We start from the raw sequence: 26142 nt of genomic DNA, 5'->3' as shown, positions 1-26142 counted from the left end.
TAATCATTCAAAAAGCTCCTTATCCAGATACGTAATATTACTTGGTTTGCAGATCAGAATTTCACAACTTGACATTGAGCTATTAAAAAAAATAATAATTTGGTTACTTGAAGAAAAAAAAAAAAAAAAAAAAAAGAAAGATAGAAATATCTCATTATCCATCTATCATAGAGATTCCAAAAGGAATAAGTATTATTTGCAAAAAAATTATATTTCAGCTTTACTTGTTTTTTTAACCAAATCTATAAAACCATCAGAACCATACAATTTTTAGAATTTCATTGCTGCCAAATGAAATTTGCATTACCTGCAAAGACAATTACAGTAATTCACAGTACTCTTTTTTAGTTGTACTTGAATACTATTTTGCAATTACCTATTTCCTACCATGTGGTGCTCTCAGCTTTATTCTCTGTTGATTAGCTTCCCTTTTAATCTTTTTTTTTTTTTTTTTAATCCAAAAAAGTTCTCTTTCATGATTTCATTCTTTGGCATCTAATGAATCAGGCCCGCACAGTTACCAATTATCATTGGTATTCTTATGTCTCAGTATTACCTCCCACTCCATTTACTTGTAACTGCTTTCAATTTCACGGATACATCTATATATTTATATATTAAACTGGCAAGTTTGTCATGTTTACTCTAACATTGACTACACTGTACTTTTACATAGCAAACAAAATTACCATAATTGCTTTTAGCTCAGTGATCAGCTACTTAGATTACTGGTAGCACAGAAGAATGAGGAGCTCCTCTGTAATCTAAGATAGCTGCAGTATTCCGCATAAAAGACTTCTTGAAGTATTTAAGAAGGTGAAGTATCACCTGTGACAACATGAGCATCCTTTCATTATTCCCACAAGGGATGAGCAAAGAGGAATCAATAGATGAAGAAGCACCTTCCATAGCATGGGAGAGAGGCAACCATCTGGTCCATGAGCTGCACCAGAACCTTACCAGGCAAGTTCAGGAAGCCAGGCTCCATGGGAACAGACCGCTGAATGCACTAGAAACATCTGTCCGTGCTTTGAGAGTAGAGATAATCATAGAAATATTCTACTTCTTTTTATTAAAACAAAAAAATATATATACATTGAAAAGAAAAAACACAACTAGACAGGAAACTTCTACTAGATATATATGGTTTTTACTCTCACAAAGGCACAGATATTCTGGAATACTAAAAGAAATATTTTTAGAAGAAGACTGTAGCATTACTGATCCAACTTTCCTTGAAGGTTTAACTAAAGTTCTGTAATCCCCAACTGTTAAATCCTGTTTTGCATAACCTTAACGTACAAGTGTATTTTCTATCAGTGGAGGCTGCACTTCAGTAAGGAAGAAAGCAAAATGTGTGGCTGCATGTATATCAGCAATCAATTACTCAATTTTACAAGCTTTTTAAGATGAAAGGGATGGTTTACGCCATAACACCTCAACAATTTACACACATTTGGGAAGATGAATTTTCTCCTTAGAAACCAAGGTTTCTAAGCGTCTAAACCACTACTGAAATTTCATTACCCTTGCAAAACATTACTGCATATATGGTAACAACAGCTAGCATGTATTCCAAAGCTGATAAAAATTGGGATTTAATTATGCAAATACTCATACATCAGTAACTTGCATGTATTTTCTCTGCATATTAATAGACATACATAATATACATTGATAACACACAGTTGTAACTGAATGCTTGTAATTATTCTCGGGATCAAAGCCCTTATTTAAAAATTCAAATTAATGCTTTCTAATTGTAGTAGTCACGATAGACTTACACGTGAACATAACGAAATAAAGTCCTCTACTATGTACTATATCACAGAATCACAGTATCGTAGGGGTTGGAAGGGACCTCCAGAAATCATCAAGTCCAACCCCTTTATTTTGCATATACAATAAGATAAGCTTAAAAATAACCAGTGTGAGACTGATAGTTACTAAAAACAAAGAGGTGAAACTGCATAAAGAATAGTAATATTTACTGTGCATACAGGAAAAATAACAGAACTCCAGAAACAGCATTCCTTGAGTAGAAAACGGACAGCTCACCGTCTATATAAGCGTCTCATAAGCAATAGGAAAGCTGAACTGATAGCTGGCCCTCCCTGGGCTAATGGCCTGAAACTAATCTCCAGGTAATGACTGACACTGAGGGGCTGCATTAAGAAAGAACATCAAGTCTGCTGGTCCCCACATGTGCTAGAAGCAGTAAAACTGTGCTCTTCCTACAAGAGCAGAAATGGAAACAGCATGAGACAACTGCTCACCATAGACAGCCACATACAAACCTTCGGTGACTTGGACTTTGAAAGATGTATAGCAGCTCACTATTTCCTGAGAACACATCTCGCACTGGTGATGAAACAGCCACATCTTTTCTGAGGTTTTCTAAAACTGAGATGGCAGCAGATAAGGCAGCTAGAATAGAAAGCTGTAATTTTGTACTGGAGTGATCCATCAGCGATGGGTTATTTGGAAAGGAGTGAGAACTTCAAAGAGGTGAATAATGGTTTTGTATTTCGTAAGTGCTTCTGACCTTTCTGAAGCACTTTGAGAAAAGGCTAGCATCTTCCTTTTCTTACCTAGCAAAAGTGGAATACAAAACATAACTAGCTAAGGTGGAATTCAAAGCCCACCCATATGAAAAATATGAAGGCCTATGGGATTGATTTATTTGGAAAAGCATGGTTTCTACATATGTTGAATTAGAAAAAGAAAATGACTCAAATATCACCATTTTCTGGGGGGAAAAAAAAAAATTAAAGGTAAAAATCAGATGCAGAATACAAATAGTCTAAATTATATTGGCTGAATTAGGATAGATTTATGAAGTATGGTGTATATATTTCACAGGATCTCAAATAGCGATCAGTGAAAATTTGAACTTGGAAATAGGAACCAAAAAATCTCTCCACATATCTGTTTTAGAAACAGTTGGAGATGAGGTTTGTACATTACCAAATGCTTGGCTGGGTGCTACAACCCGCTATCCAATATCTATGCATGGCTGCAAAGTGTTTCCAGTTTGAGCATTTAGAGTCTCAGCTTCCACTCTTGGCTAATGCTTCCACTCTGCCTGCCGCCTTAAAGAATCGTCCCATACCAGAAGTTTCGTTCAGAACTGGGGAAATCCTATTTTTTAAAGAAGGGAATTGAATTATATAAACAAGAATAACATAAGCAAATAATAAAGCACCATCTACACCCCCTTGAAACATCTCAGCACCAACACAGCAAGAAACAGTAAGTCAAAGTGTTGCACTATGTGGTGCCACAGGCTGGCCGCCCATCTCTGCAGCCTGCCTAGCTAATGCATACTCTCTTCTGCAGAAGGAAATCAAGCAGAGCAGTAAGGACTTGCAGCTACACTGAAATTTCCTAGCTGTGTTCATCCTTGCATCACTTGTGCATGTTTTTCAATTCTGTGCTATGCTCTCACCACGAAAGATTTCATAGCAGTTTTTGCTTCAATCCATCAGATCAGCATTAGGATTGCTGAATAAATATGGCTCTATAGCAACAAGGATGGGCTAATTAAAAGTACTTCTAGCTCAGAAGATTCAGACTAACAAGCATTTTTTAATGATCAGTTGCAGAAATTCTGCATAAAAAGCTATGTGCAGCATGAATTCGGTGTCCTTAATTCCCCAAGGCCAAAGTACGTCAGCAGCACCCAAGCTGTGGTACCACTCACACACAGCCCTGTCCCTGCTCAGAAGCTGAACCTCCGCCCCCCACCAGCTCTTTTGGGATATGCGGTCCTAACATAGTAGCTGAATTTAAAGGCAGCTCCTGAAAAGAAGCTCCGGACACACGTTCCTCTGTTGTTAATGTTTCATCAACTACTGTGTTGAAACCCAGACAGCAACAATGCCCAGTGTGTGCTACCTATTTGAAAGAACAGCCAATGAAGGTACAAACAAAACAGAAACATGACCTGTAAAAATAAATGCAAATTCTCAAGCTGTTTCTACACTAATTTGTCAGGTGTGGCACTGCTAGCTGAATCACAGCAGCACCAACATCAAACTATAGGATGAGAAATGGTTCTAGCAATGAGAGCAGCCTAGAGGCTTTTGTTTGGTTATGAAGTATAACTCTGGATCATTTTTACCTAAAAGTTAAATTTTACAAGTATAAACCAGAATATTTTTGTAGTGTAGAAAATGATTATTTTGTGGTCTTCCTTAAGAACTTTGAGAAAGCACATGAATACTTAAGAAAAATAACTAAATTCTTATTTCTAAAGGAAAAAAAAAAAAATCACTGAAAATATTCCAATTAACATATCAGTTTATATTTGTATTCTGCGTCACTAGTTTTTAAAGGGAAGAACTGCCCCCCCAGCCAGTGTCACTAGATGTGACAGTCAAAGTTAAGAAGTAGAACAGTTAAATTAGATGGGGCTCATTACTCAGAAGCACTGCTAAGAAATATGGAAAGCTGTGAAGATTCCAAACAAGGGCTGTGACTTTCTTAGAAAAAGTCCTGCATAAATTCACAGTTACACAGTAGTTGGTTCTTTTTCCACTTACATACACTAATCTTATAAAATTAAGCTATTTTGTATCCTGCTTGGTATTTCCACAATGACATCTGAATTGCACTTTGGAGTCCCCAGCTAGGAATAGAGCTCAAGGTGATTATTAGTCTCACATTTAAATAACAACAAAAAGTAGAACAAATTAAGAAAAGCAAATGCAGAAACTAATTTAATTACAGTTCTCATATACACACAGGAAGGGCAGGATACCTGAAGAGAAAGGAGTTACATTTCTTCACAATCTGCTTATTACAGGGGCACTCAGGATCACACGCTCTGTCCTCTCAAGCCTGCTGCAAACAGTTTCCTTCACACCATGTAGTCAAGAAGGGAACAACTGAAGAAGAATTTGAGGATAAATCAGTGCATTAATTGAGGTTATCTAGATTGTGATAGATGGGGACAACGTACTAAACAAGTTACTAAAGCAGCTGAACTCATCTGTTAAAACCAAAATGAATGGATAAACAAAATTAAGTTCACTTTCTCATTGATTTTTATCCAGCTGCACTGGACTATAAAAGAGCTATCGGGGAAAGCTATCCATTAGCTGTCAACTCAGAATGCCTTCAGAAGCAATTGCTAATCCTCCAGTGATGTCTCACTAAATCCTAATCTCTACAAATTGCTCTTAGGAAGAGCATTAAACTTGACATCAAACCAGGTCTTTAATGCTTCCTAACGTTATTCAACCTGTGAGCCATTAGAGATCATATAATGCAATACAACTTTTAAATCCAGTAAAAAAAAATGCATAAATCAGATAGATAATGTCAATGCCAGGTCTAGATCATCCTATGTTTTCTGTGCTGTGAAAGAAGAAAGGAATACGGAACATCCTAATTAAAAAAAAATATCTTACAATTCATAAAAATTAAGAGACAACAATTATGCTTCAGTTTTGCTTTGCAATATGATCTCTTCTTATACATATATAAAGTTTTAAAAGGGCACTGAAAAAGGGGGGAGATTGATTCACCAAAATTTCAGTGCTCACATCACTTCAGATAAGCAGCAAAATAAAAAGCACATTAAGTTTTCCATCCTGTCACAATCTTAATCATTTCACCAAGAATGAGAACGGCTAAAGCAATACGACATTGATAGAAATTAATAAGGCACTAAGACTAAGATTAAAAGAGCATTTTAGGAAAAGAGGACTGGATTTGTTCAACCTCATGATGCTCTCCTAAGCCTGCTGCTTGAGCCTGTCTAGATCTCTGCGAATGGCATCCCACTCCTCAGGCATGTAGACTACACCTGTAATGCTATAAAGGACAGAAAGTACCACAACAATAGCAGGGAAGCAAAGTCTTTGGCTACAGCAAATCAGAACAAGAATAAATGCAGCAACCACAGATGCAGAAATGAAGGAAAAGAGCTGCTTACCTTTGGAAGGCCTTGGGTACACATGGATCTCCAGCAAAAAAAAAAAAAAAACCTTTACCTCCACTGCCAACCCTCAAATGAAGTCTGGGAAGGGGTGGATCCTGGTTCCACCCCTTCCAGTCACTCAGCTGCATTGTGTGCCCCTGAGCTCCCCTGGGTTGGCCCTGCCTTCCCACCAGGTGCTCCATCACTGCTTCAGGCCTTGACTTAGCATTCCACTACACCACCACACATCTTAGTGTCATCTGCAGGCTCTCAGAGGGTGAACTATATTCTACTGTCAACATCACTGATGAAGATATTAAAGAGCAAATACTCTGGGAAGTTTTATTTATTCCTTGGGAAGCAGAAAATAATCAAAAAGCCAAGATAACTTATTTTTAAATGAAAAGTTGATTCCTTTTAAAATGATGGATCAGATTTTTTGAAGATATCTGTCATTCAGAACACATATCCCCTACACTAAATTTTAGTATGTTAGAATTTAATAGTACTATATAACGGTCTGAAATTAAGAAAAGTCACTAAATAACTGGGTACCCACAGAAACAGTTTATCTCTTTCAGAGATAAGACACATAAATCCATTAAAGCACAGGTTTCCAAGGTAAAAGTGCAGCAGTACATATAACTAAAAGATGTTATGTATAGTCAAAAGACAGTTGCATCTGAATCAAGACAGAAAGTACCTCATATGCAGAGGAAAGGATAGGTCTATTTAGCCTGCTATCTCAGTGATCTATTTGGTTCTTGGAGGATAAATTTAGCAGCTGCAAACTCAAAATATTGTAACAGAAGAGAAGTTAAAAGTAGTAAATAATGGGAAATTGTATCAAAACATCTTTGGCATCCTCTCCAAATGAGGATGTTGTATTCGGAATGAAGGAATCAATGTGAAACTGATCCTTCATCAGAGAGTAAAACTGCTCTGCATACTGTTTGTTCAACAGTTCAGCATTCACATAATTAGTAGTACAACTCTCACACAGTCAGCAGAGAGATGCAAAACAAAGCCCCTGAAGTATCCACAGCCAGAAGTTAACTGGTAGACAACACAGAGGATAAGGACTTCACAGAAGCATAGAATTGTAGGGGCTGGAAAGGACCTGAAAGAACATCAAGTCTAATGCTCATACTAAAGCAGGTTCCCTACAGCAGGTCACATAAGGAGGAATTCAGGCAGGACTTGTGTATCTCTGGAGAAGTAGATTCCACAACCCCTCTGGGCAGCCTGTTCCAGGGCTGTGGGACTCTGAGAGTAAAGAAGTTCTTCCTTCTATTACTTTCTGTGTTCCAGTCCCCCGCTTACTGGGAGAACAGACTGCATGGACTTGAGCACCGAGGAATGCAGCGGAAAATTCCATATTTATGCAGTACAGTCGTACCAACATTGTAATTTGAGCAATCACAAGAATTTGATACACATAGATATATATTTGATATATATACATATATATCCTTATTGCTTTTGGAAAACATTTCAGAGAATTATTCTCTAATGTCTCATCTCCATGTCATACAAAATAGGAGCTCAAAATATAAAGATAATAAAAGAAATTATAATTTGAAACAATGAGCACATGAAAACAATATCAGACAGAAACTTTAATTTGATTTGCACTGAGAATAATTTTCAAATATTTTCTTGTGAAATAAGGTGAGGAAAGACTCACAGAAGAGTGCAAACTTGGATATTCTCCATTTGAAATACAGAAGAAAACTAATCCACTGTGTCCACATGGAGATCATAGACTGTAACAAAAAGGTGAAAAACATGAATATATTCTGATAGTCTTATTTTGTTATTTCTAGCAGCAAAATATACAATCAGCTCTGGGCAGATCTCCCCTCGCTCTGGGGTCTCCCTTAGCTGGGCTCCCCTGTTCCATCCCTGAATGCACCTGACCTGGAGCTGATTGCCTCTGAAAAACATCAGGACCTTCTACAGCTCCTTCTTGGAACAGCAAGGAGACTGAAGGAAAATTAAAAAAAAAAATAAAAGGGACATCAGTTTTAACTCAGTTCTCACAGAAAAACAAAAAAGCAGAGCTGATTCAAAACATGAAGAAAAAGGAAGTCAGTAGGCATTACAAATAAAACTTGTCAAAGACTCGGGAGTCTTGAAAAAAGAAAAAGGAAGGGGAAAGGAACGGAAGAGGAGAAGTATGAGAACATAAAATATAAATATCTCAAATGACACTGCAAGCCAATCCATGCAAGTATGGAATGCTCTCCTCTCACTGAGAGAGAATGTAACAGAGGAAAACAGGAAGATAAATGACAACACATCCTTTCAAAAATGAAATCTATCCCGAGCAAATAATTCAGGAAACCAGGAGAATTTTAAAAGCTATTAGCTAAAGGCAATAAACAAGGCATTTAAGTGTATTTCACAGGAAGCCTATGAAAGAATCAGACGCTCCACTAAAAGATCAGGCATCAATAATGGATACTACAGATAAAATAAATGACTTCTTTGTATTGATCTTTACCACAGAACATGACAGAGGAACATTTCCTGCAGACATTACATTCCTAGCAGGAACCACTTACAAAGAAAATGAAGCACTTGCATAAAAGAAGCATCAAGAAAAGGTTCTAGAAAACTACTTTTAAAAGTTCATTGTGCATTCCAGGGCATTTGTGAAAAGAATAGAACAATCTATTAAAAAAATGACAACAATAAAATAGAGCTGACAACCATCACATAACCAGATTAAGTACCCAATTGTGTCTCCCACTTTCATCAAGACTGAGCAGGATATTCCCAAAAAAATGTATTTTAAAGTCAGAAAATGACAGTTCACGGAGAGCGAAATTTCTACTGGAGCACTCTATAAATTTCTTCCTTCCCCCCCCCAAGACTCTCAGAAGATTTCTATAGACTAGGAAAGACCCATCAAAAAATTCAACATGAATCAAGTTCCAAATGCAGAACAGTAACTATCTTCTTAATGATAAGCAAGTATCGTATCTATGTCTCTCAGTTGCTTGCACCCGTACTTTTCACCTCTGCAGCAAGCAGCAATGAAGTGAAAGTTGGCTGGAGACAAATGGTACAAGGCAGGAAATAAGTAGGACTCAATGCCATCATTAGATCTTCCCAGTAATTACACAAGAAACTCTGAATTTAAATTTCTCTTATTAGGTGGAATTCTAAAAGATACAGCTGTCCAACCATACTTGTTTTGTTAAAATGATACTAAAAGGAAATAAAAACATTGTGAGCTCCGCTATCATGAATAAGGTACTTTGGGCAAGATTTCCTGTTTTTCGAGGCTTGTGTAGATACAAAGAAATGTTCATTCAGCTCTGAATGCAATGGTATCACTGAAGTAACACAGGCTCAACCAATTAGGAAGCCTTTCCGGAGAGGAAATGGAAGAGTCACCTTAATGGCTCATGATAGAAGGAATTCCTTCCCTAGCTCGTATTACTACTTTCTTTTCAGGAGTGCCACCCATCTGAGGAAAATCCCTGGGAGAAATAGTATAGGATTCTGCTGAAGTGCACAGTAGGAATTGATGCCAGACCCAGCTCTGGGCACAGCACTTCATCCTGGAGTTATTTCCTTCTTAGCTCTTCAATAATTCACCTACAGGCAGCAGTTTTATCATAATCAATCAGGCCTATGAGAAAAAAATGCTTGAGCTTCATAATGCATATAATTTCTAGCTTTTCTAATCTGTCAGTCTTCTAAATCTGTCTTTCTCATTGCCTCTGAGCACAAGACTTCTCTTCCTACCTCTGCTGTCCCGTCCTCTCTGGGCATTTCTGGAAAATTTTAGCAACAACAGAAGACTCAGGGCAGAAAACTGAAAACAGCACTTGCCATTTCATCAGTAGGGAATAAGTGTAATAGCATATATTAAACTCTGAAATGAGGAAGACAGCTTCTGGTATGCTTATTGTGAATATATTCTCCAAATACTGCAGAACTTGACAATAACTGTTGTATGTCTCAATTAAGAAGGTTCTGCAGAACCAATCAGTGGAATTTTTATGTGATTTGATAAGCAGCCATACAGAATCTATTAGATTTCCTGCCTATTACAAAATCACACCCAAAACAGCAACCAAAAAAAAGGAGTACCCAGTCTTCCTATGGTCATACATTGATTACAGGTTAAGACTCCAAATATAACATGAATTTTATAACTTCAGTACATACAAAAAACCATCTAAAAATCACGTATTCAGTGATGCATTTCACAGTGACTATACACAGTAGTTATGCAACCAACTGCTTCAGTAGGAAGACATAGAACCATATAGCTTTCCTTTCTGAAGGACAGACACTTATCTAGGATAGAAACTTCTGAAGAGAAATTCTAACCACCCAAACCAACAGCATGATGGTCAAAAAGAAATACTACACACCAAAATTGCACATGACATAGAGATACTACCCATATTAGCCCTTTGTTTCATACTAGAGTATATATTACCATCAAAGCTCTACTTGTGAACCCCAAGAAAACTGGAAAGGTAACTGCTTCAAACAAATGGCCACCACAAATCTTTTATTTTCCCCTACTGCTCTCCTGCCTACCAGCTGAGCACCCTGACACGCGATCAAAACTAAGATATATGGAAAGGGATGTAACACCTGGAAAGCTTTAACTCCTGCGTTATTTTTAAAGCAAAGCATGCAAAACTGCAAACTGATTTTTAGAGTTCTGATGCTTATTTAATGAGATTACGATGTAAACATTACAAATCAAGACTGGCAGAAGCATTGAGAGTCATGCAGAACACAGAAATCTTGCCAAAAGTTCTTCTGTACAGATACCACTGCTCAATAAAATGGACATTTAAGTCCTGCATAATTGGGCCAGACTGTCTACTGTGCCCTGTGTCCAGCCACACACAGAGACACTACTGACTTCAGCCATAACAAATCAAGAACCACAGGCTGAAACCACCACTGTCAAAATTAATGCCACTCTAAGACCATTTCAGCACAGTGAGGATCAGACCCTGAATAGCCTGGGGAAAATATATCTCCCCTTAGGTGATGCACACCATAGACTCTGGTCATAAACAGGATGCTGAACCCAAGCAAGCTGCTAATAGTACCGAACTATTTATTTATTACTCCTCCTTGTTTTCATTTCATTATCGTGTTTGCAACCAGAATACTCCCAGCTCTCCATTCCAAACAGCAGATTATGCCACTTAATGGCAATTAAATGTCCTAAAGGCATTAAAAAGGCTATTACCAAAACATATTTTCAAGCTCTGCCATAAATTATTTCACATAAGCTTTGAAATGCGTAACAAGTGAGCCTTCAATAGAAACAACTGTGCTGGGGTCATATGTCTACATGCAAACAAAATATTAATCTTCAGTAATAAACAACAATAATAAAACCATCTCTAAACTACTAAAACAATCAAAAGGCATGAGAATTTTGAGATGACAAATTGTTCCTAACGTGCCTTTAATATCTTTTCTTCATAGGGACAACATTTTGAAACCTTTAAGCTAACAGCAGGAAAAAATAAGCTAATAGGACAACATTCAGCAAGTTTTTCATTTATCTATTTACACTTTAAAGCCAAGAAGACCTGGGGAAAGCCATGAAAAAAAAAAAAAATATCAAGTAAAATAAAACAAAAAAAACCTACTTTTTTTTGTATCAGAATCAAACTTTGGAAGGGAGTTAAAAAGAAAGAAGGTAAAATCAGCACCTGGCAATTTTCTGCTGAGCTACCTCAAAATCTACCTCAAGCTCCATCCTAGATCCGTGCTAATAATTACATTTGCTACTGTTAGAACAAATCTTTTTTTCTTTTATTTCTCTTCGAGATGAACACAGCTTCCTTTAATAAAAGTCAACTATGAGCATATGCAGAACAACAGACTAGGGTAAGCAAGGCACTCCTTTGTGTTTATTTTAAATGTTAGTTGAGGCCCACTTATTCTCACTTATCTCATTGGGTTGGGATTTGGCTAAGGATCCCACCTACTCAGAGAGCACTTGGTCTCTATGTATAGAAGACTACACCACACCGAATGTGTTTCTTCCTTTTGATGTGAGATATGGCAACAGTAACACTTCAGCTTTAACATGTAATGCGAAAGCAATATAAATCTTAGTCCTTAATAAAATTCCCGGTGACAACTGCCTATAAAATTAAGCTGAAAAGGTTTAAAGGGGTTGTCATAATGGCAGCTGTTGGCCTAATGAGTGCCCCAAATTCAAACCTGATTCAACACACTGCAGAACAAAAAGACAGGAATTATTAATTAGAATAACTCGCTTGCTAGGGCACCTTGTACACAGCCCTGCACCACTGTCAGATACACTTTGCTATTCAGACACATACCTTGGCTGCATTTGGAGACATACTTTTGAATAACCCAAAAACTACAAGCTTCCCTTTAATCCATTATAACAAAAGAAGGTATCAGATCTATTAAAGAACTACTGAAAATGATCACACACATAATCCACAATATTTCTGACATTTAGATTAAGTGCATATTCATTGTAACACATCTCTCATTTCTCACTTTCTTCATCACATCATTATTTCTCAAATAAGAAAGCATGAGCTTGAAGAAAAGTAGTTACTCATTTTTATCCATCACCAAGTCTTGCACAATGCTGGGGGATGATGTGCAGACTGGTAAGCACACCAAAAGGATGGAAATAAAGTAATCCTACAGCAGTTATCTATGACAAGAGCAGCACACTGTCCAACTTACTGATTTTCTGGTGGTAGTGGGAAAAAATTTACCAAATTCAAGGTGAACCTGCAAATTTCAGTTGCAATTACGAAGGGCAAAAGTTCAAAGACAACAGTGCAGTACATCTCATTTAACGCTATCTCCATCTATGCACTATGGGATATGCTTTGTCAGGACCCAGAGGGAAAAATCACTTTGTTCCATAAAGCAGGAAATCATATTAGCAACTAATACAGACATGATGTACTGCTGAACCTCAGGAATTTTGCTGCAAGTTTTGCTTGGTTTGGGGTTTTCTTTTCGTATCAATTTATTTTCCATAACCAGTACTGAAATGTCAAATCACATATTTCAGATAACATCCTGCTATTCACTTCTTTTGGCCCTTTTGATTATCCCCACACAGAGCTGAGCTCAACTTTAAAATCTTAAATTACCCTCTTGTCAATGCAGTTTAACCAAAATCTGGTGTTAATTAGGAGATCTTCATTATGTTTTGGACTCTGCATTCTCCAGCAATCTTTTCACCTTAGTTCTAATGTAAAGCATCTAGGCCAGTGCTTGCCTGTGATCTATCCTTCTTTTGGTGGTTTCTAAAGAGCAGCTGGAGCAGCCCACAGCTCCCACTGAATGCCCAGTTACATGAGAGACCATTGCCTCAGAGCCCAACTCAAATTCTGCACTTCAATCTTTTATCCAGTCTTCAAAGCCACAACCAATGACACATGCATAAAAAAGTGGAATATATTTCTGCAGAATAAGATCATATTTAGAACAGCCACCTTACAGCTTTTCTCTCTTTAAAATCTGCATCCCAGAAATTGTTAGGGCCCCTGACCACAGTTAGCTCGTTGCCCTATTTTGTGTGTTGGTTACTATGTTTCACTACATAAAATACAGTAAACTTATTTTTAAGTAGCATTTTTTAAGTAGTATTTCCTAAGGAAATACATGCTACTAGTCTATGCTGTCCTACAGGTTGCATTAATAAACAGGATTAAAATCTTGAAAAATATTGAGAGTATTAGGATGTTAAGGGATGGTCGAAAAGTAATCTGTAATTAAATAATTCAAATGCAATGTATTTAATTCATTAGATATAAGGGATGGTCGAAAAGTAATCTGTAATTAAATAATTCAAATGTAATGTATTTAATTCATTAGATATAATCTTACAGCATCTTCTTTATGCGATTGTCATTAAAAAATAAGCTCCCTAATAAACTCACACTGCTTTTAAAATTGCACAATTCTCAGAGTATGAAAAACTAAAAGAGTTCACAAGGATGATGATTCCTTTCATCGTCTCATATACTTTATCCTCACTGCAGGATTACCCACAATAATCGCTTCACAGGGGACTGCTAGCTCTGCTCTCTGTCTAAAACACTTCGTATTCTGCAGGTACATCACTCTTCAGTCAGGATCACTGATAGAATCAGAGGTAAATGTATTTCACTTATTAGCAACATTGCATACATAACCGTCCATGTTTCCAAAATACCCTCTGTGAACAAATGAGCAAAGAGGAACATTACTCAGCAACGCCTCAAACTGTGCTCGACCACATTCACAGGTGCAGCTTCCAGCAGCAATGCTGCAGCTGGCTACAAATCCTGTACACCTGCCAAGGCAATGGGTGAGAGCCGTCCCCACATATGTAAGCACGAAGTTTAGCCAAGACTTACTCAACTACAGAAATTCAGTGGATGCAAGCAGACTCTAATCTCCCCCTCCGAATTTAAAAAGACAATATCTGACCCTTCTTCCCTCTCAAACACATCACTGTTAAAATTTCAGTTCCGTATACCAGAATAAATTCAGCATCCAGGAACTAAAACCTGCAAGAATTCTGTCTTGCAGGCAGATATATCTAAAACCAACAGAAAATATTAAGTTACTATTCTTGCTTTTCACTCAGGACTGAACAGGCCTCTGTAATGAACATGCTCCTGTTCTAAAAAGGTATTAAAAGCACTTTTTTTTTCCCCCCCTCTGTGCTTTTGCAGAAGAGAAGAAAGGGTGGTTAATGTTGCCAGAACAGCAGAACAGCTCCCTTAGCAGAAGTGCAGCCCTTTTAGCTCCCAGCCAGCCTTTTCCACAGCAAGGCAAATGCAGCCACCAAGGACAAACATTCCTTGGTGCCGATAAAGCCCTCAGACTAAGCTCTGTATTTCTGAATGCTGCTTTTTCTGTGTTTTTATTATCATCTTGAGTGCGAAGGTCCCCAGCTTCACAGCCCTAGAGTTAACTGGTTGAGGCAAAAGTGCAGCCTGCTGGCACAGCACTGAAAGAAAGGTGGTGGGAAAAAGCCCTTGTGCATTAACGCAAACCTGATACAAAAGTATCTAACCTCAGTTCAATGGCAAAGATAGGGTCTTTTCGACAGCGCTTTAAGATAATCAGCTTATTTAAAAGTATGTACTATAAACCCATAAACAGCATTCACAGGGAACAACTTCACCTGCTAAGAGATGCTACAGTTTACCAGCATGTTTCTGTCTCCAATGATTTTGATTAATGGAAAGTAGCTACAGCTGATTTTTATATTGATATTACACTGAGACAGTCCTGAGATTAAAGAGCTGACCCAGTGAAACATGACAATGCCTTGCATAAAGAAAAGTTATAAAGGCTGAAATCTAAAGCAGAAGAAACTCAGGCTGCTTAAGGAAAAACACTGTACATGACTTTTTGGCCTTTTACTGAAAAAGCACAGTTTTTAGAGTAAATTGAACTCCAGCACTGTGTCCCTTATGTAGCTGGGTCAGACTGAAGGCTAAAGACTAATGCGGTAAAGCAGGCTATTTATGAAATAATTACAGAAGTACATCTCCCCTCCTAAATCAGGAGCAGTGACATCCATCAGAGTAATACCATCAGTGAAGTCTCTGAACCCACGGCCCACTGAACCCAGCACTGCAAATGTTTTGGTTTTCTTTTTTTGCTTTGAAAAAGTTAGATGGCAGCAAAAGGACTGTAACATTTCAGTTCAGTGCATCTCTATGTTTCAAACAAAAACTGTTTCTTTTTGGCAAAATCACTGACAGATTGAACAACAATGTTATTTTTCTCTCCACATAGCTTTTCTCTTCAAACAAACAAACAAAACAACAAAGAAGAACAAAGCACAGCACTTGGGAGACGATCAATAGATTGTTTTTTCAAAGTATTAATAAACCAGCTCCCAAGTCACAACCTCTGGAATAGCCTGGTACAACTTTGATGATAGCCCTCTCACCACTTACACTGTAACACACAGGGAAAAAACTGAGTCCCTACAACTGGTTTTGGTTTCTTAGTATTTAGCAGTATTGCTCAACCTGGAGCAGGTGGGATGGCTACAATCACAGAATGGCCTGGGTTGAAAAGGACCACAATGAACATCTGGTTCCAACCCCCTGCTATGCAGGATCACCAACCAGCAGACCAGGCTGCCCAGAGCCACATCCAGCCTGGCCTTGAATGCCTCCAGGGATGGGGCATCCACAGCCTCCTTGGGCAACCTGTTCCAGTGCCTCACCACCCTCTGGGTGAAAATCTTCCTCCTGATATCTAACCTAAGCTTCCCCTTTCTCAGTTTAAAACCACCCCCCCTTGTCCTATCGCTATCCACCCACAACTGTCAGCCACTGGGAGCACACCACTGAAAATGCTATTTTATCATCAACTCAAACAGGAGATGTAATTAAAATGTTAGCATTGTATAGTGTAGTATAACTGAACACACTTCATGCAAGTTTGTTTCTGTTAAAACCCTGTTTACCTTTAGAAGCATTGCAGGCTAGATTGTATGTTTTCTACAACACTTGCTTACCATGTAACAAAAAATCCCTTGTCAGTGCAGTAACAGACCAGCACAGACAGTGCAAGAGAATATCCCAATCTTATCAAAAATGCTTGCTTTAAGAGTTCTGACATCAATGAGAATAATCAAATCTGAAAAAGCAGTGCTTTGTTATTAATACTAATTTAGTGGATTGCTGTTTCACAGTGCTATAGCCCCTCTAGCTGGTAACAGCCAGCAACCAAAGCCCAGTCCCTGAGAACCAGAATCATGAACTTAACCGCAGTGATGCTGTGAAATGAAAAACATGATGATAATAACTTTTTCTTTTTTTTTTTTTTAATACTTTTCCCATACAATGCAGTGTGGCATCTCTAATGTTTCAGAAAACAACGTATGTGCTTCAGGAAAAACTCATCCCTGTCATATTGCTACCTGGAGACGTAGCAGAGAGAGAGGAAAATAGTGCACAAAACAAGAAGTATTATTTTCCAGAATGATATTTAAAAAATAAAATAAAATTCAGAGCAGAGTGTTATTTATAAGTGGCATGAAAAGAATTCACGACTGCCATTTCTCCTGAGAGCCTACAGCTAACCAGCTGCAATCCCCCAGAACACAAAGGTTTTACTACAGGACATGTTTCATGCAGAGAACGCACAGCATAATGGTGCACTGCTTCATGGTTATAGTGAAAACACAAAAACAGAAAGGAAAAAGCATTAACAGAAGCTCAACTCTAACAATCATGTTTAAATAATACTGAAGACTTTTAAAAAGCAGCATTTTCAAACTGATGTACATCTATGTGCACAGCACATTTTGTAAGCATTGACAATACAATCTAACACAGTAACAGATTTTATCACACAGATGTTCTCATTTATTGACCCCAATTCTGCACATGCTTAAGTCTACTAAAAGCATCACCAGCACATCCTAAATTGGGCCTCCAGGTTTGCAAAACTGGGCCATACAATAATCCCATTATAAAAAACAAAGACTGTGAACTACTTAATGCAGCAAATCTTCTACCCAGAATATTATCAAGATATACTTTCCTCAATTTTTTTGCTAGCAAAGTTACAGAATGCTTCACTGAAAGCTCTCTTCTAGCAGGTCAGAATATCAAATCCTTTTTCTACAAAGAGGGCCTACAAATGGTCAATACATCACTTACATGCATCTTCCATATAAATATAAAGCACAAGCTGGGAACAGGAGAAGGATGGGACATGAGAGTAGGGCCCTTTGGATTTCTAAAGCATTCATTCTAATTTAGAAAGGAAAAGCAAAGCCATAAATGAAAAAAAAAAAAGAAGAAGAAATCAACAGGATTTGCTACAGCAAAAAGAAGAAGCAGTACAAGTTGTTTGACTTCTTTTACGAGGACTGGAAAAAGGAATTTCTTGAGGCATTTCAGACCAAGGTTTCCCCTTGTCTTCTTACCCAGTTCATTCTGAGCTATTGCAGCAAGATCTGGACAGTGAGCCTCTTCTGTTCCACCTGAGCTTTCCCTGAACATTTCCTTCTTGCAAACATACAAATTTCAAATTACTCTATGGAGAAAACACACATTGCTTTGGACTTAAAAAGCTCTATGGCGATCTGTTGCTAAACACGATACGAATGGAGTTATCTTTGAAGCTAACAGCTTGTCTCCTGCAGTCAGCAATCAGTCATCAGGCACACAGTGCAAAAAAAAAAAAAAAAAAAAAAAAAAGGGTTATATGTTGCAAAGGCATTAAAGTCACGGAATCCTCCTGTTTACATGCTGTGTAAGAAACACAGCTTTGGAAATACAGAACACTGCACTGGAGGGCAGAATACACAGAGATAGAAAAGATGAAATGCTGAAAGAACTGTATAGGTTTTACTCATCTATCTTTTGAAATAATACCTGAGTACATGCACCTTTGGAGCCAAAGCATATTGATAAAGTTTCAGAAACAAACATCTAAACATTCAGCAGTAAGCACTTTGCAAGGTGTTTTCCCTCACGTCAACAAATTTCATCAGGAACAACTAACTCAATTAAGTGTTTTTTCTGTTATAAAGAAACTGAAATTTACAAATGAATCTATCAGAATTCTCCTCAGGGTTGCTTTAGTCACTTCCTCTCTCTTGAATGTCTCTTGACCTAAGGGGAGGCAGACGCTTGTTTGAGAAAAAAATAAATACCTGGTTAAATCCACTCACTCACCTGCATGCATTTCCTCTCCCTGCCGCCATCTGCACTGCTCAGAAAAGCCCTAGCCTGGCAAGCCTGGTGGGTCAGCCCCACAGCAAGCCACTTTTCTCCACTACAGCTGTACTTCACACAGAAGAACGGCTTAGAAGGTCTAAAAAAACTCAAAAAAATGGCAGGTATGAAAGCAGGTTTAAGAGAGGTCCGCTGCAGAAATTAGCTGATGAGAAACCACTATCTCCTTGCTCAACGACTCTTTAAACTCCATCACATTGATCCCAAGTCCCTTAGAGTAAGACATCATCTCCATGACCCAAAGTATTTTGTTCTTTATGTGACTGAATTTAGTCTAATCTTGTAACGCAAAAACAATACCTATGCTTAATAGCAAGTGACAACAAATCCCTTCCAGACAACAGAACCTGAAAGAGACTTCCAAATGAAAAAGACGTGTTTCAACTTGGCTTTCAGTTCGGTTATCTACAAGGAACCCTCTTACAATTATCAAATACATTTCTACTTTTGTGCAGGTTCTTCTCTAACCCATGCTGCAAGGCCAAGCACCACAACCAAAGCAGTTGCCTTGCTTAGCAGAGACCAAGCCAAAAACCTTGAGGTCCAGAACCTCCTTGAAAACAGGGATGCTGCAAACATCCAAATGCTTGTTTGTATTTTCTCCCCATGCCTGCAGTGAAGATGCAGATTTGTTCAACCCATAACAATAAATTTCAAAAAGAACTCAGCAAGCTCAGAGACATGCAAAAGACACAAGTTTTTATGCATTTATTTCTCTTTGTGATCAGGTCACCCCACATGACTGCACTAGGCATGTTTTCTTGCACTCGCAAACAAATCATGGTAGAAATCAGCAAAGTTAAACAACAGGATGCTGTAGATACTTCCTGAAAGCCACATGAGCTATAGAATTTACCGATAAAGTCAAAGCCAAATCCACAGCAATCCTTGCATTTACTGGGCTTTGCAGAAGGCTTCAAAGCAATGAGTGAGATGATAAATGCACTGCAACACTAGACACAGTGCTGTAGACAGAGACAGGTCTTTCGCTTTAATTTTTAATTTCCATTTTCTGTGGGTTTAGACAAACCACTGACATTACTTTAGCATAATACTTTGTAATGAATCAATACTTTAATTTAATAATGGTATTCTGTTGTCAACATATAATATATCACATAATGTCCTTGTATAGTTGCTAAAAAAATATGCCCAATAAAATGCAAGCCTTTGCTTCTGCCAGTGATCACAGCTTAAATCAACATAATGAGAATCTGTACAGCCCCCAAAAGATTTTTCATAGGGATTAAAAGGCACCATGGAGTCATTTCAGCCATATCCCTTCCTGTTATCATACCAGTGCTGTGAAAGTTCTCCAGGTCATGCTATTCCAACAAATACTTCAACTAAAGGGAAATATATCTGAACTGAATCATCGTACATATCTGTGAGCACAGCCTTCATATAAGCATTCAAATTCCTTATGAACTTGATGAAAAGTGTGCTAGTTCCCAACTATAACGGGGATTATAAATGTAAAAGTGAAATTAAGCCCAACGTCATTCCACCTAATTGAACAGAGGAAAGAAGTTATAACCATAATAAATGAAAAATAAAATTACAAATACTTGTGCTTTAGGGTATATTCTCTATTTGTTATTTTGTATCTTGGCATTAGCTTTGGTGCTGACAAGTATATAAGGCGGAAAACACAAATCTAATCACATCTGTGGTACACTGACTCATGGTATGGGAACTGAAAGCAAGTAGAATGAGAATAAGAAGGAAATGCTTTCAGAGTTCCCAGTTCGATATATTTTTCTTTGTTCCATGGCCTTTGATGCTTCATAGATTATTAATCTATGCCATATTAATCTCACTCAGTGCTACAGGCACGTGTTCTAGCATCACATGTGCACTCCTTGATTCCAATGACAGCTCACGATCAGAACGCAAAGCGCTCACAGATACTTGTCATTCGTTGGCAGGATGCTTCAGAGCTCTGGAAAGAGTAGGTCTGGTTTTACTACAGTTTGGCACCTCCCACTACACCCTCCAGTTGGTGAAAACCCCGCAGTTCCATGTAAGTGTCATCTTTAATGTGAAAAAGATATTTGAGTCAGTGCAAAATAAAACAAACAGCTTTCACCAAAATGTCAGTGCTGGTAACAGTTCAGCTGCCAGATGCTTGTTACTTGAACCCATGCCGTGCATAGCAAACAGACAGAGATATGACTAGGACAAACGACTGGACTAGAAAATCTTTAGCAGGAAATCAAAGTGTGTTCAGGCTGCAGTCTGGACACAAAAGAAGGTCGCAAATGGACTTCACAAGATCTATTGATTAAGATTTCTGTAACATCTCTTTCCCTGGTTACAACGCATTACTTGAGCCCCACCTGCCTGACCTCAGCTCTCTGCATTAGCCTTTTGTCATAGGAACACCACAGAAACCACGGGGTATTTCACAGCTGAACACACCTATAAGTACAACATCTCAATTTAAAGATAATAACATTACTGAAAAACTCAGAATACCATGAAAAAAATGCACAGTGGAAAAAATCAGGGCATGACACCATAGAAATGAAACCAATGGTTTGATAATAATAAAACCTCACCGGCGCATTCCAGTCAGTTGGCTGATTCTGCTCATCTGTGGGTTAGGCTATCCTAAATCAATGATTGATTTTCACGTTGAATGCTGGGAAATGAGGCTAAAAAGCCACAATCTGTACATGAACATGAAAAACACACGCAGGCACACAGTACAGAAAGAAAGCCGATGAGTCAATGGCTTTTGCTTAGTCAGAACCTGAAGGATCTTCAACGAGAACTTGCAAAGCAGCTCACAGATAGCTTGACTTTGAGTGAAACACAACCAAGAATTATTGTCATTATGCACACCCACAAAAAAGTGAGAGATTTCACAACATCTCCTCAGCTGAATACACACACAGAGAAAAGGCTTTACCGGCATCGACTTCAGGTGGGCAATCATCTGGCTTTCTGAAGAAATAGCTCCCAATTTGTTCTCCATTTCCTCAAGTCACATTTTGAGCCCATTTTAACACGTTGAAGCAATTAAATGAACTGCCACATGAATAATGACAGCTGCTTCTTTTCTTAGAAGCCACGAAAGGCTAAATAACCCATAACCCCTGCCTCCATCTGTGCCTTGCCAAGCCGGCGGATCACACAGGGCTGTACACTGCTTTGAAAGCTGGGGCATCAGATTTGTCATGTCAGATTTGTATTCACATGACACAACAGATCCACGACTTCCATTTCAACAGCCACCGGAGCAACGGCCACATAAGGACCATGCAGCTGAATTTACAAAATGAGGATGCACTTGTTTAAAAGAATACCCTTCCTTGCTAAGAGCTGTTAGTCAGGGCAATGCGAACTCAGTGGCAGACGCAGGTACTTGTTGTAGGGTCACACCATGGCAGCACTTCCTGACAGGATGAATACATTACTTGTCCCTCCCCCCTCTGATAGATACTGCAGCCTCAGAGAATTTCACATGTATCCTCGGACAGGCTTATATGCATCAGGGAAATACAGCTGGCTTTAAATAAATAAATTATGCCACATGCCCTACAAATTCAAATCCTTTTTTATGTAATCTATTTAATCTTCCATTAATGATAATCTCTGCTATCAATGTGCCCAAACAGGGTCAATTTCTGCTGGATTTGCACCTCTTGCATTTCATCCTATAACCCAGCCGTACTTAATGAAGGGAAACACCCTGCTGTAAAAGGTATTAGCAGGCTCCCGGAAACAAGGAACAGTTACAGGACTGTAAAACTGCCAGGAACATTTCAAGGCTCTCTTCTTCCTTTGCGCACCCTGAACGCAAAAGAGTCCTGCCAGTGACAATAATTTATTAATAAGGATTTTACTGCCTTCTATACCTTTTGTAAGGAGGCAACGGAGATGGGAGAAAATTGCAGCAGACTTCTCTTCCAGACCCAAAGAGACACAAAAAAGAGAAGGGCAAAGCTCTCAAGGCAGCTTTTAAATCCTGACAGGTCCCACCCAGGCTGGAAGCCCAGCAGCATTTCAGGCACACACGTCACTGCAGTTTGAAATGCCAGTAAGGTACTGCTGCACACAGGATTTGAGATCAGAGACGCAGGTTGCAAATCACACTCCCTTCACACGTTTTGTTTCCTTGTTTGCTTTTTTTTTCCAAGTGTTCTATACAGCTCCATATACCTCAGTGAGACAGCTAAGGCTCAGATCCACAAGAGATTTTCCCTCTGGTACCACTGAAGCTCCTCTGATTGCAGCTAGAGAGCAACCAGGCTCAGCCACACCTGTGAGAGATGGCTCTTTCTCAATTGCAGTAGCAGATGCTGGGGAAGCAAGTTACTGCCTGGTTTGCTGCTCTGATTTAGTGGCAGTTTTATTCGTAATCATTCCCAGCCATCCACCACCTGCACGCCCACCCACACGTACACATCCAGTTTGCCACTCTTCTCCCTATTCTGCCAATTCACAAAATCAGTTTGCTGTACATACACTCTCTGTCCCAGGGTTCATCAGCAAAACAGATGTAATGGACAAAATTAAGTTTAAATGACCAGCTACCCAAATCCTCTACTGGAATAACCATGCATTAGTATGCAGAAGGGGAGCTGCTGGCTGTACAAGCAATCCAGGTGGTGCATGCAATCGAACTGATACTGCTAGAAAAAGCAACTAAGAGTTAATGGAGAACACAGGCTCCTCATTTCCTACGTTGCATCTGAAAAAGCACAGAAGACTCTAATACAGTACAATTGAGCATTTCACTAAATAGCACCACACAGAAGTTCCTCTGGCACGGACTGCATTTGTCCTAAATAACCTTTACGAGAAGCTGAAAGTTGATGCACCCAACTCAAACGAAATTTCGGACCGAACCCAAATCCTTCGGTTTGTGCCTCGCAGTGCAGGAAGAGCCAGGCACAAAGAGCAACTAGGGAACGAGCCACCTCCTCCACTTAAAAAAAAAATAGCCAGTCACGGGCTGAGGCTGCAGACGGCACAGTACTGGCTGGAGCCAGGGAGCCCTGGGCTGCTGTGAGCGTTCGGGAGCGCATCGGTGCCACTCTCCGGCGGGGTTCCTCCCAGCAGCCCAATTCGGCGCCGGAGACAGCACCCCTCCGGGGCTGAGGGCTCCTTCGGTGTGAGCCGGCTGCTGGACGGCCAGAGAAACTCCGCACCGGCAGAGAAACGCAGCCCGCCCCGAGCTCCCATTGCTCACTGTCAGCAGTGTCGCTGCCCCTCCTGGCGGGCCATCACTTGTCCCCTTGCTTCCCACACCTCCTAAATGCCGCCCTCACACCAGACTAGAAGGGAAAGCTTTTTCTATGAACCGCAGCGAATTCCAGCCGCCTCCCACGGCTGTTTCTGCCTCGACGCCCGCCACACGAGCGGGGAACAGGCCGAGAGACAGCCAGGGGAAGGAGAACTTGGCGCTCCCCGGCCTCCCGCAGGGCACCGCGCGTCCCCCGAGCTGCAATAGCCCCGGGACGGACGGCGCCCGATGCCGATGACCCGACCGGCGGGAGGGGTGTGCCCGAGCGGACCGGCGCGCTTTACTTACGGATTTTGGGGGTCGTGGTGGTCTCCGGCGTAGTAGTGGTAGATTCCTGGAAGGGAGACAAGGTCCAGGAGGGCGCCGAGTCGTGGACGTAGATCTTGTAGGAGGAGGTAGCGTGTGCCGCAGTGGGCCAGGCGGGCAGCGGCGGGGTGCTGGGGGCGGCGGGCGGCGGTCGACCGGCGCGGCCGGCAGTGCCGGGGGGGCCGCTGGCGGGCGGCGCCGTGTGGGGCGCGGCGGGCTGCCGGGGAACCGTGGGTCTGGGGCCGCCCCGCGCCGGGCCGCGGGTGCCGGGGGGCCTCGGGGGGGCCCGGCTCATCGTGGTGAGGCGGGGGCTGACACGGCTGGGCGGCCGCGGCGTGGCGGCGGCGGTGGTCTCCGCGCCGCGGGGGGGGGCGGTGGGCTTGGAGAGGAAGAAGGGGTCCTGCCCCACGCCCTTGGCGTCCATCAGCTCGGTGGGGACGTACTCCTTGACGGAGCCCACCACGATCCACTTGAGCAGCATGAGGCTGAGCCCCAGGCCGATGAAGCCTATGAAGAGGGGCACCACGCACAGCCACGTCTGCTGCCGGTTCCAGACGATGCAGTCGCTGCAGCGCAGCTCTCGCGGCGGCCCCCCGGCCCCATCCCCTCCCGGGCCCCCCGCCGCCGCCTCCGCCGCCCCGGGCGCCGCGGCGCCGGCAGCCCCCTCGCTCATCCTAGGGGCCGTCCGCAGCGCCGCCGCGGCCCCGGGGCATCAGCGCGCCGCGGATGCCGGCGGCATGCGGCGGAGGTGGGCGGAGGGGAGCGGAGCGGCGCGGGGCGGAGAGGCGCGCGGCGCTCGGTCACGCCGCCGGCATAGCGAGGCGAGGCGAGGCGAGGCGACCCCCGCGCCGCCCCGCGCACCTCCCGCGGCCGCGGAGTCAGCGGGACGGCCGCGCCGGGCGCCCTCCTCTTGCGCCGCCCGCGTCAGCCAAGGCGCTCTCCTTCTTCTCCCGTCACTCCTAGGTTTTGCTCTCCTTTATCCTTTTTTTTCTTTTTTTTTTTTTTTCCTCCGTGCAATAAGTCGCGGCGATCAGCCTCCTCGATTATTACGATTTTTTATCCCAAGCGCGCGGATCCGGCTGCGGGAGGGCACATTCCTTCACATCCACGCTCCTTCTCGCCTCTCCTCCTTCTCCTCGCCCCTCGGGGCCAGGGGATCTTCTCTCGCTTTCTCGCTCCCTCCCCCGCCCGCTCGGCTCCCGCCTCTGCCCGGCCGCGGCGCAGCGGCAGCCCCCGGCTGCTCGGCGGGGAGGCGGCGGCGCGACGCCCGCCACTCCGCGGCCCCGCGGCCAACCCGCGGCCGGCGCTGGGCCAGGGAGGCCGATCCGCGGGCGGGGCCCGGGGCAGGAGGCTCGGCTCGGCAAGGCTCCTCGCGGCTTCTCCGCGTCCGCGCTCAAGTCCGGCCCGCAGTAAAACTCCGGTGAGGATGCCCGGCGAAAAAAAAATAATAATAATAATTAAAAAAAAAAAAACCACACAGCCAAATAAATTAAAAAAAAAAAAAAAAATGAGCCCTTGAAGCGGCGGACGCCAGTGACCCAGTCGGCAAAAGCACGGATCCGGCCAACAGATAGGCACGCACACAGCAACCCCTGCCAAGCTTGCAGCTCCTGCTCAATTGTGCATTCCTCTCGCGGCGCAGGGGAGGCAGGCGAGCGCTCAGCGAGTAAGGCGCCTCCCACCAGAGCCTAATGGTGGTTTCTTAATGCGCACAAGATAAATAAATGATCCGGGTAAAGCCCTCGGGAGGGTGGATGCTACGGCTAGCAGAGCCTGGGAAAGGGAAGAAGAGAAAGGGAAGGAAGAGAAAAAGAGGAAAGAAAAAGAGGGTAACTGCAGAGCGCCTGAACTCATCCGTCGGCGGTGCGGCAGTAACCCATCGCGCTGTGCCGCAC

At 41.5% G+C, this 26142-nt stretch overlaps 1 protein-coding gene across 1 annotated transcript in view; it reads right to left on the bottom strand.

Annotated features, from left to right (window-relative positions):
- Nucleotides 1-24920, bottom strand: part of NRG3 (neuregulin 3) — a 395586-nt gene extending 370666 nt beyond the window's left edge. The window contains exon 1 of the mRNA XM_048944625.1: nt 24230-24920. Coding sequence (XP_048800582.1) covers nt 24230-24920 — 691 coding nt within the window. The remainder of the gene's footprint in view (nt 1-24229) is intronic.
- Nucleotides 24921-26142: the final 1222 nt, after the last annotated feature.

This window comes from Lagopus muta, chromosome 5, assembly GCF_023343835.1.
Source record: "Lagopus muta isolate bLagMut1 chromosome 5, bLagMut1 primary, whole genome shotgun sequence".
Lineage (NCBI taxonomy): Eukaryota > Metazoa > Chordata > Aves > Galliformes > Phasianidae > Lagopus > Lagopus muta.
Note: the sequence above shows the minus strand (reverse complement) of the source record. Positions and strands in the feature narration are given on the sequence as shown.